This window comes from Cardiocondyla obscurior, linkage group LG17 (assembly GCF_019399895.1).
Source record: "Cardiocondyla obscurior isolate alpha-2009 linkage group LG17, Cobs3.1, whole genome shotgun sequence".
In the NCBI taxonomy this organism is placed as follows: Eukaryota; Metazoa; Arthropoda; class Insecta; order Hymenoptera; family Formicidae; genus Cardiocondyla; species Cardiocondyla obscurior.
The window spans coordinates 194,356-205,288 of NC_091880.1; the positions used below are offsets into that span (position 1 = coordinate 194,356).

Consider the following 10,933-nt stretch of genomic DNA (forward strand, 5'->3'; position numbering starts at 1 on the left):
ATCTCACACGAAGCACGTGCGTAGATGTGTTGCGGAGCACCGGTCATAGAGGACTGAGAGAGAACGCGGCCTGCTACACCTCCCCACTACTCGGCGGCCGAGAGAGAAAGAAGTCACGTACGCCAGCCGCCGTCGCCGCTCGCCGCTCGCCGCTCGCCGCAGCAAATGCCATATCTGCTTTACGGTGTACATACAAGTGCAACTTAATTTTCCGCCATTCATAATTTGCTTACTTCAGCACGTTTGAGCACGTTCGCGATCACGCGCCGCGACCGAGTGCCGAGTTGCCGACTTGCTAACAATGGCGAAATAGTCCGGGTCAATTGCACGTTCGTCGTTATTCACAATCGTATTGTCGATGCACCCTCACCATGGGAAGCACGGACACGACGGCAAAGTTGCTGAACGATAATTACGACGTTGACGAGTACGGGACTAACCTAAAAATCCTACCCTGCAACAACCAGGTGAAAGAATTGCAAACTATTTTGCGAGATAAGTAAGTACCCTTTACAAATATTCTCGATATTAAATCGTACCGCTAATTAAATTATAATTTATTTTATTCTCAAGTCTTTATATGACTCGCGATGATCAAGAAATTCTAAATATTCATTAACCTTGATTTATTCATGCTCGTGTAATTACGATTATATATTTAGATTCAGAAAATGGTTCTTTTTTTGTGTAGATTAATTATTCAGAGTAATTGTATGAATCATGCATTAATGAGTCTTATTCTATAGGAATACTACTAGAAGTGATTTCAAATTCTATGCTGATCGTTTGGTAAGATATTTATATATATTGTATGCTATTGTTCAGTAAATAAAGACTAATTTTATGCTTATTGTATGAACAAAACAGTCATTACAATTTTTTGAAAAATGTTTAGATCAGATTAGTTATTGAGGAGAGTTTGAATCAATTACCATTTACAAAATGTATGGTAATCACTCCAACTGGTGCAGAATACAAAGGCTTAAAATATCAAAAGGGAAATTGTGGTGTGTCTATAGTAAGAAGTGGGGAAGCAATGGAACAGGTAGAATTATCTTAAAGCTTGCTAACATTTTTATAGACATTTACTGATAAAATTATATTTTTGTAGGGTTTAAGAGATTGTTGTCGTAGTATCAGGATTGGTAAGATTTTGGTAGAAAGTGATATTGATACACATGAAGCCAAAGTAGTTTATGCTAAATTCCCAGATGATATATCAGAGAGGAAGGTTTTACTGATGTATCCAATAATGAGTAAGTGTTGCATTCTTTACAATTAAAAAGAATTTAAATTAATAATTAAAAACAATTAAATAAATAAAAAGAAATAAATTTGTAAAAATATAATATTTATCATATATTTATTATAAATTAAGGTACAGGAAATACAGTTATAAAAGCTATGGCTGTATTAAAAGAACATAACGTGCTGGAAGAAAATATCATCTTGTCAAATTTGTTTTGTACACCAATTGCAGCCAAATCTCTAGTCACTGCCTTTCCTAAGGTAATTTTTATTATATCTTTTCTAGTTTACATAATTTCTTATAATATACGATAATTTATTGTTTATTTTTCTTTAGATGAAGATTTTAACGTCGGAGATCCATACTGTTGCGCCAAATCATTTTGGACAAAAATACTTTGGTACGGATTAATTATATTTCATTATATTACATAATATACAAAGAGACAATTATTTAGTGCATAATCAGACGAGAAAATCAATTAAGAATGATTACTTGCGAAAATTAAACATCTTGTTAAAGTGAATTAATAATTGAATTTTATGATTTTTACCAACAATTCGTATTGGTATAAGAAAAGTTCAATGTGGATGTTTGACAAGTATATTTAACATTATCTTTATAATTTTAGCATTTTAATTTTTTACTTTGACGGTGCTTTAAAATACATGTTTAATTTAATATTTTAAATATTTAAAAATTATCTTTTAACTAATGTTTTACTTATTTATTTTGTTAATTAAATTAAATATATAATGTAATAATTTAAAATTTGTTAGAATTTTAATTTCTAAATTTTTTTAATTATGTCTCCCAAGTGTAAACATTCTTTTGATTTTCTCTATGTATAATAAGACTGTAATAAAAGAAGTAATACATTTATTGCAAATGTACTTGGAATCGATCGAATATCGATAAAATATTTGATATTTTTACAATGGCATCCTTTTTAACAATTTTTAAAGATTTGACAAGATAACTTTTCAATAAGTTTTTTTAAATCCTTTTACGTTTTAAATAAGTACTGCATTATTACTTTCGTGTATGCTATACTTAATGTCAAGTATTTGCATAAAACATTTCGCATTAAGATAAGTTAAGTATCATATGCGACAATACCAGTTTGCATATGCACACTAAAAGTCAGATATGGCATTTGCTGCAACGGCTAGCGTACGTGACCCTAGCAAATGCTATATCTGTCTTTCAGTGTACATATACACATTTTTCTTAAATACAGATTTAAGATCACCGTCCCAGAGAAAAACAGGCCATTTGATAGTTACATAATTAAGAGCTTGACATTACAAATAATTTTTTTTTTTTTTTTACATTCTCGTATTGTAAGAAAAGTTTTTTCATTAAAATTAAAAGAAATAAAAATCTTAACTGACATTAAATTTCTAAATGTGCTACAGTTCAGTAATGTCAGGTTTTCTGTGTACGTATGATTATATTATATTTACAATATTTATATAAATTAAAAATAATAGCACGTGCTAATTTAAAAGTTACATAAAATATTTTTTTAATAGTGAAAGCATGTTTTTATTTTTATTTTTTTTATTAGGATGATTTAGTTAATAGTTATTGTAATGTTTCCTGTACGTGATTAGGTATATATAAATTTGGTGTGAAATAAGATGTATATTAGTATACATTAATGAATCTTAAGTCAACACACACGAAGCATAACTCGATCGCAATTTTTAACAGTATATACATACTCGCGAGTATTCCTTTTACATACATAGTTTAAATAACATTAAAAGTTATTTCGCTATTTGACTCCAACATCCTGAAAAAGAGAAAAAAAAGTTTTATAATACATTGTACGATATCTTAAAATAATATATGTTATTAATTTTAATAGGTACATACAATTTAAAGATGTACAAATATGAGAATTCATGTATTTGCATAATATAAATGTTTTTTAAATACACATTTTTCCATTTAAAAAATGTAAAACAGTCATAAGCATACAACATTGCAATAATTTCACGATTATACTTATGTACGTCTTCAAATTTATGGAAAAATACAACACTTTTATATTTTTTTTTGAAGATCCGGTAATTTTGATTTTTTTTTATTGTTGCATTTTGTACGTAATTGTAATAGAATATGCACTCGTATACAACACGTATTGGTATAATTATATACGTATTATTGTACGTATTATAAGTATACTGTTTAATACAATTTAGTCGGACTAGGTACAAATTTGTTTAAAGTAGTTTTACACACACAAGATAACATCTTTTGCTTAACATAAAGAAATTTTAAATATTATAATATGCCGCATAATTTATTTACTTATTTAACAATGTAAATATACTGATTCAAAGAGATAGTCTTCATTGGTTTTTAATGTCAGTTAAGAACAAAAAATGGTATATGTACAACTATTTTATGTGTTAAAAGTCAAAATTCACACTAAATTAAAAACTAGAAAGATGCATTATGTACAATAAATCTCTGATATCAGTGGAAATGTTTAGTTACGTGCTCAATGAATGAGCTATGCAGCTTTTACATGTAGCAAGTTTCTTCATAGAAATTTAAAAACTGTATTTTCTGCCATTTTTTAATTAGTGATTTTCATTTATTTATTTATTTATTACATTACTTTGAGTTTGATCTACTATAGCATTTACACAAAATATGAGTTTTATAAATTAATTCGACCTTTCGATGAAGATGTAAAATTAGTATAAAATTTTTTTAGTTTGTTTTCAAAAATTTAGATTAACTATGTATTCTTATTAAACTGTTTGCCTTATAACGTGCCTATGAAAAAGCTGCATTCAATAATTATAACAATACCAGTAAGACCAGCAATTTATGTGATGTAAATTCTTGTTGTTTAACTCATGTTAAATGAAATCTTTATATACATACGATTGTTTATAAATTTATTTACATTGACAACTGTTTAACATTTTTCACATCAGCAACATATTTCTTTAATGCAAATGTATGCGTAATATTGATAAATAGATATATGTGTATGATAATTATTAATTAAATAACACAAGTAACAGCAGTAAAATAAATGCCACCACAAAACTGGACTACTTTTTATTTTTGTGTATTTTTTTTATTTTATTTTATATTTAGAGGAACTTAAATATTATTATAATAAGAATTTATATTATTTAGAAAAACTATTTATTATATTGTTAATTAGCCATTAATAATTTAATTAGTAAATTACTATTTTGTAGTTTATTAAATTTATTTGCTATATATTCTTATATATATATATATATATATATATATATATATATATATATATATATATGCTATAAATACTATTTCACTTCTATTGTTAGTAATAAAATGTTTGATTAAAAGGTTATTTTTTTAGATTAAAAATATATATTAGAAAAAATTTTCTTCTACATTATTGATAAGAATTTTGTTACAGTTACTAAAAATTACATAATTTAAAGATTTGTCACAAAACTATCTCAAAATGTTCTTTATAAACATTTTTTAGATGTAAATTAATACATATATACATATATACTTATTCCAAACATGTATTATAAAAACATTGATAATTATTGGTTTCAGGCTGTACTCACTCGTGTTGTGGTGGAGACACCAAATATACAAGAAAAAGATAATTGAGGATGTAGTATTATTGTACCTCAATTCAAAATAGATCAAATAGCAAATTTAATTTAATTAGAATATGCCAAATATTGTAACAATTTAGGTAAATCAATTGGATATTATTTTTAATTTAAGAAAAGATAAAGAATATTTTTAGATGTACTGTATATTAAGACGTATACATTACGCGTAGCTAGTTTTTATATCGCTTTTTTGAGATGAGTATATACGTTACTTTAGACTTGTCACGGACTTATACATTTGATTATCATATTAACGTGTGTACTTACCTTATTTAGTAATAGACGACAGAATTAATCACCTCATTATGACATACGTTATTACGTTAATTATTGAATGTATAATGTTTATCAATTGATAAAATATACAAATAAGTAACTAGAATTAAATTTTAAGGATATACGAACAAAATTTAAAACTTGAATCATTGTATTTATTAATAAATTCTTGTATGCATGTAACAATGATCGCTATTGAGCCATACATGTGTGTACACATGTGTGTATGTATGTGTATGTTACTTTTTGTAAATATGGTTATATCTAATTGATTATATATTTGTAATAAATGTTAAAATTTATTTTAACATTAATATTCAATCTTTACTTTTACCGCCATCTCTTCTCATCTTTGTAATGAGAAAAAGACATATCAACATGAATAAAACTTTGCTCTCTTTGATTGTAGCAGTAAATTATATGTATTATGTGCGATATTAGAAATTGCTAAAGAATATAATTATAATAGCAAAAATAACTTTTTATTTTATTTATTTATTTATAACAAAGCAACTTGTAGCAAATATTGAGTAAAGCTTAATTTTTTAATGATGGAAGTACTTATCGTTTGAACGATATAAATATGCAATAAACGATTTATACGAGACATTAATCTTGTTCTATAGGAAGAATAGTAATAAGAAAAATAATTCTCATCAATTAGTGATTAAGAAATAATTCATATAGGCCCTTTGATCGATACAACTGCCACTATTATCTTATACAGATATTTAAAATATAATTAATTTATATGAGATTTTATGTGTTGAAAAAATATTAAAGAATTAATTATTCTATTTCGATAGCAGCAGTTGTAATAAAATTTCTTATTTTTGCTTTAAATTTTTATATCATTAAAATATAATTTTAAATTTAATAATTAAATAGTTTTCAAGTAATGTAAAACAATTTTTTTTTGTTTTTAAAAATAGAAATCTTTAAAGAATTAGCTTAATAAATCGTTTGTTTTAGACACAAAGATCTAACGATAAAATACACAGTGTTGAATAAGCATGAGTCATATACACACATCAATGAAATCATCTTACACCAGTATGAATCATATACACCACAATTTTGACATATATGGAAAATGGAAGATTACATCATAAAAAAGATATTCATAATTCACTTATAAAAATCTAAAAATCTCTTCTTTTGTTCTGTTTCTTCTAATAGCTACGTCAAACATATTTATAATATATGAGCCCAAGAAATCAACGATTCCTTAAAATATATTTGGAAAAACCGTTTAATTATTGCGTTAAATACGCAAAAAAAATGAAATATCCAAATACAAATTTTTATAACAAGTAAAACCTAGTTTTAATACTGCTGTGTTCGATTAAAAGTAGAAATATTAAAAATTTTTTTTTACGTGTATAACACAATTCAATTATATCAACAAGTTTAATTATTAATGTATAGATATCTATATATCTCCTCATATATCTCAAATGAAATTGTGTGTATGCATGTAGTGCTACATCCTATTTATTTTTGTACGTTTTGCACGCGGCAACAAAATAACGGGCAAGTTACACATGTAAAAGAAAAATATAGACTTCAGTACCATTATCGGATATGCTATATATCAGGTATGGTGCAGTGCGAAACAATGCAAAAATAATAAAACAAACGTGGGGGATGTACATATAAAGATAGCGATATGAAGGAATTGTCTCATATCACCTAATCGGACCTGTTGTAAAACATTGGTGAAGACGCGTTTGATCTAAAAATACAAAGTATATTCTATAAAAGAATGTCCCATGCGTCATTTATACTGATCATTCAACAGACTTTCTGCAATGCAGAATATTATCTTGGCAGTACCTTCATTCAGCCTTAGTAATGTAATAAACGTAGCTTTGCAAAATACGTTTGTGGGTGGAAAAGGAAGGATGTCATTGTGTGGAATATCCCAATTTTATATGGGTATATTTCATATCTATTCCTCTTTCTCTTGGTCATCGGATTTTTCTTCATTTTTATCGCCACTGTCTTCAACGTGTTCACCTTCATCGCTTACTTTTGCCGCACTATCTACTTCGGTTGGTTTAGAATCGTTTAGCGCTTTAGTCTCACTTTCCAAAGTTGTCCTTTCTGGTAAACTAAAGTATAATCTCAAATTATTTCACATTTTAAATCAAATTATATAGTCTATGTATTTATACATGTAATTATAATATTAAAAAAAAATAATATTATTATTATTACATCGATTACCTGTCAGAAAGTACTGTACTTGCTTCTTTGTCTGCAGAAGGCTAAAAGAAATAAATGAGAAATATTAAAATAAACAAAAAATAAAATGTACAAACTGTTACATAAATTCCGTACGAAATCTTAAAATAAAAATAAGTGAATTTTAAAATAATTTATATAGAACTCATGCTTCTTATAACAAAATGTCGGGGACAACGTATATGTATATCGTCATATGTTGGCACCGTTTCAAAGAAATATAAGCAAGTAAATATAAAAATGGTTTGTCATATGTTGTTGCACACGTGTCGTACAATAAGCATGATTGTAGTAATTGTCATTTCTATTTTAGCACAGTGGAATTCTATCTAAATAAAGAAGAGGACATATAATTCGAAAATAAGTTGAGAGAAAGCTCTTTTTAATATTTAATCCTGACAAAAAAGAAATCATTACCTCTCGACTTGAAGTATTTCCATTTTCTTGAATCTCATCACTTTGAGACTTGGAGTCCAGAGTGATTTCTGCAGTACTAACTGCCGACGTCACTTTCAGAAACTTTTCGAGTTCATCCATTTCGTTTGATAAATCAAAATCTTCGTAATCCTGCAAAATTTAACAGCTTATAAAAAAAAAAAAATAAAAAAAAAAACAACTATTGGTGATTTTTGAATGCATACAATTTAAAATTTTAAATCACACTTTGTATGTATTAAAAATAATAGAAATGTCTATGATATAAAAAAAAGACAATTACGCCGCAATAATCGTCCTCGTTAAATATCTGTGGTGGCAACGGATACTTGTTGTTCCTAGCATTACTGTTAGCTTGCATAAATTCCTTCTCCAACTCCTTGCCCGGTTCTGTTATATCAATGATCTCATATTCTACATTTTTGCTATCTAAAATCATCATTACTCGTTGCTGTCTTTTCTTCACCTGCAATACATACACATGTAATTAAAACCAAACCTTTCAACTTAATAAATCTTTACTAAATTATTATACTTATTATCTACAAGACGTCTACATTTGCAAAAAGTATATGCATTATATTTAACATACAAAGGAGATAGAAAGGTACGATATAAAGCAAGTTCTTTTTTTTTTTTTTTCTCTCTTATCAGTAACGGAACTTCGCTATCAACCTAGATATAATATATACGTGACAAATTCGACAACTACCGCTCCGGAATGAGTCAAGTAAACAGATTCGAACGAAGCCCGTGACAAACAGCTGGAAAACTGGCGTGACACCACCGTACGCCAATCGTCGAGGGATGCGGGCAAGAGAACCGTGATAAACGCGTAAAATACGCGCCGTCATATCGCGAGTGACAGTCGCGCGGTCATCTAAATCATCCCTTAAGACCGTTAATGTGCGTGCCGCTCGCATTGTAACCTGATACAGCGACGACGAAGATGACGACGGCGACGACGACGACGACTGCTTGGCGCGCGCGGTGTCAGACCAGGCGCCGAGTGTCGCGATCGTCGACGAGAGCCGCTGGCACTCACTTCCTTGTTGCCGCTGATACCCGATATGTAGATCTTGACGACCATCGCGCTGGCTGCGTGCGACCACCACCGGCTGTGCACCCTAGACTCGACGACGCACGCTGTCTCTCTCTCTCTCTCTCTCTCTCTCCCTCTTTCTGTTTCTTTCACTCTCGCCGCTCTGCGTGCAACTGCGTGTAGTGCGTGTGTCGCGCTGCGCTCTACGCCACACGCTCCGCTCCGCTCCGATTAGGCGGCGCGCCGGAATCGGGTACGCGGGGGGCACAACGGAGGGTGCCCAGCCGCTCGCTCGTCACGGCGCCGATTCCGCTATTAGCCCCGCTGACACGCGTGACGCACCCGATCCTCGAAAGCGGCCGGACTCCGCAACGATCTGTTCCTGGCCCGACCTACGTCATACCGCGGCCGCCGGTTCCTCTTTCTCCCTTCTCAGAGATGGAGCCGACGATCTCTCTTCCCCCCTTCTCTCCTCCCCTTTCGCCTACTTGCACGAGCGGCGGGAGCAAGAAAAGCACGACCGTGTTCGTCGGAATAATCGTTTCGCGCCTCAGCGAAACGTTAGACTCTTCTTCCCGTGTCCTCCCGTTCGGATAGTTCCCCCTTTGCAATTACGCAACGAGTTGCATTGAGTATTATATAATCGACGGGTATTTTTGGAAATTTGTTGAAAAGGAACCACGAGTCGCGATCGATAACTTGAGCGCATCTAAAACTACGCGGGCTGTTTCAGAAAATTACGAAAATTGCGTATGCAAAAATTACGATACGCGCGATATAAATTTTTTTTCTTTTTCTATTTTCTCTTTAGGAGAAGAGCAACAAAGTTCCAAAATTGCTTTCATTCAAATTTAAAATTTCCCACCATTAAACGTAAACGCGTTTCCTTTCCGCTAACTTCCGGCGTCGCGCGACACCGTGCGAGGTTACCTTTTTCCGGTTCTTTACGAGAACGTTCTCTGTTCAGTCAAAATGGTGAGATATTTTATCTACATTTACCTAATAATCTTACAAAAATTTAGGCGATGTTAATTATCAGATAAGAATAATTAGTTTTTAAGAAAATTTAAGTGTGACTATTTTTATAAAGTATTGCGGTTAACATTGCATGTGGGGCGTCTAACCCTGCAGCGAGGTTATGTTTTGAAAGCCTATCCTAGCTTCTTGATTATATATAATTTTATTTTTTTTTTATTGTTGAATATATGCTATAATTGCTTGAATTTTTACAGGCGAAACGCACGAAGAAGGTTGGAATTACCGGTAAATATGGGACCCGTTATGGTGCTTCCCTTAGGAAAATGGTCAAAAAAATGGAAATCACCCAACACAGCAAGTATACTTGCTCATTTTGTGGTAAGGTGAGTAATAGTTGTATTTTACTAACTGCGAGTTTAGAATATACGTTTTTAACGCTCGATACTTTTCGAACATGATTTTATTGTAATAATTTCTTTCTCCTGTATGTTCTATTGTAACTTTTTAACTTTAATTAAAAGTTTAATGGAACTCATAAATAAATTGCTAAGTTGTGATATTTCTGTCTTTTAACAGGAAGCAATGAAAAGGAGCGTTGTTGGGATTTGGTCGTGCAAACGATGCAAAAGGACAGTTGCTGGTGGAGCTTGGGTGTATTCCACAACAGCTGCTGCCTCAGTGAGGTCAGCTGTACGTAGATTACGTGAAGTTAAAGAACAGTAAATGTATGTAATAAATATCTCTTTAACAAATTACATTGTGGTTTAATTCAACAATTGAGAATGTAATGCAATATTACGTACAAACGTAAAAAAATACGTTTGAATGTTTTTTAGTTATAAAAGAGAAGGTAAAAAAAAAGTTAAGCTGGTTATGTTAAGACATTTAACAGGTTTAACAAGGTACAATTATTTTTTTAGGTATATAATTTTTACTACTCGATTTATTTAATTATTGTATTTAATATTGTACTTTAAACTCCGCGTTCGTTTAAATATAATTTATATAATTCGGACATTTAATCTCGCAGCACCAAACGAAAGAACTTGCGCTTTCCTG

At 30.4% G+C, this 10,933-nt stretch overlaps 3 protein-coding genes across 5 annotated transcripts; 2 read left to right on the forward strand and 1 right to left on the reverse strand.

Moving 5' to 3' along the window:
* The first annotated feature begins 66 nt into the window (after positions 1–66).
* Positions 67–5,486, forward strand: Kri (uracil phosphoribosyltransferase krishah). Its single transcript, XM_070668143.1, has 7 exons — positions 67–499; positions 747–789; positions 896–1,045; positions 1,112–1,256; positions 1,379–1,509; positions 1,586–1,649; positions 4,832–5,486. The coding sequence occupies exons 1-7, from the start codon at positions 372–374 to the stop codon at positions 4,882–4,884; spliced, it is 714 nt and encodes a 237-aa protein (XP_070524244.1). The 5' UTR covers positions 67–371; the 3' UTR covers positions 4,885–5,486.
* Positions 5,306–9,303, reverse strand: LOC139109238 (SH3 domain-binding glutamic acid-rich protein homolog). Of its 3 annotated transcripts, XR_011546804.1 has the most exons (6): positions 8,900–9,303; positions 8,138–8,320; positions 7,837–7,986; positions 7,402–7,442; positions 7,009–7,286; positions 5,306–6,907 (listed from the first exon to the last, which is right to left on the reverse strand). XR_011546804.1 is itself a non-coding variant. In XM_070668145.1 (5 exons), exons 1-5 carry the CDS (start codon positions 8,942–8,944, stop codon positions 7,124–7,126), a joined length of 582 nt encoding a protein of 193 aa, XP_070524246.1. In that variant the 5' UTR covers positions 8,945–9,303; the 3' UTR covers positions 5,306–7,123. The 3 variants fall into 3 exon arrangements, 2 of the variants coding, with proteins under 2 accessions (XP_070524246.1, XP_070524247.1); XM_070668145.1 differs by having other exon boundaries at positions 5,306–7,286; XM_070668146.1 differs by lacking the exon at positions 8,900–9,303 and adding an exon at positions 8,567–8,763 and having other exon boundaries at positions 5,306–7,286.
* Positions 9,304–9,714: 411 nt separating this feature from the next.
* LOC139109242 (ribosomal protein L37A) lies at positions 9,715–10,629 on the forward strand. The gene is made up of 3 exons (XM_070668149.1): positions 9,715–9,871; positions 10,129–10,257; positions 10,451–10,629. The coding sequence occupies exons 1-3, from the start codon at positions 9,869–9,871 to the stop codon at positions 10,595–10,597; spliced, it is 279 nt and encodes a 92-aa protein (XP_070524250.1). The 5' UTR covers positions 9,715–9,868; the 3' UTR covers positions 10,598–10,629.
* Positions 10,630–10,933: the final 304 nt, after the last annotated feature.

Bases quoted from the DNA above. Each gene is read 5' to 3' on its own strand.
- Kri (XM_070668143.1), top strand. From the start codon at position 372: ATGGGAAGCACGGACACGACGGCAAAGTTGCTGAACGATAATTACGAC. The intron at 790-895 runs GTAAGATATTTA...AAAAATGTTTAG, and splicing joins AATTCTATGCTGATCGTTTG to ATCAGATTAGTTATTGAGGA. The intron at 1,046-1,111 runs GTAGAATTATCT...ATATTTTTGTAG, and splicing joins GTGGGGAAGCAATGGAACAG to GGTTTAAGAGATTGTTGTCG.
- LOC139109238 (XM_070668145.1), bottom strand. From the start codon at position 8,944: ATGGTCGTCAAGATCTACATATCGGGTATCAGCGGCAACAAGGAA. The intron at 8,321-8,899 runs GTGAGTGCCAGC...TATGTATTGCAG, and splicing joins GTATCAGCGGCAACAAGGAA to GTGAAGAAAAGACAGCAACG. The intron at 7,443-7,836 runs GTAATGATTTCT...TATTTCTTTTAG, and splicing joins GAAATACTTCAAGTCGAGAG to CCTTCTGCAGACAAAGAAGC.
- LOC139109242 (XM_070668149.1), top strand. The intron at 10,258-10,450 runs GTGAGTAATAGT...GTCTTTTAACAG, and splicing joins CTTGCTCATTTTGTGGTAAG to GAAGCAATGAAAAGGAGCGT.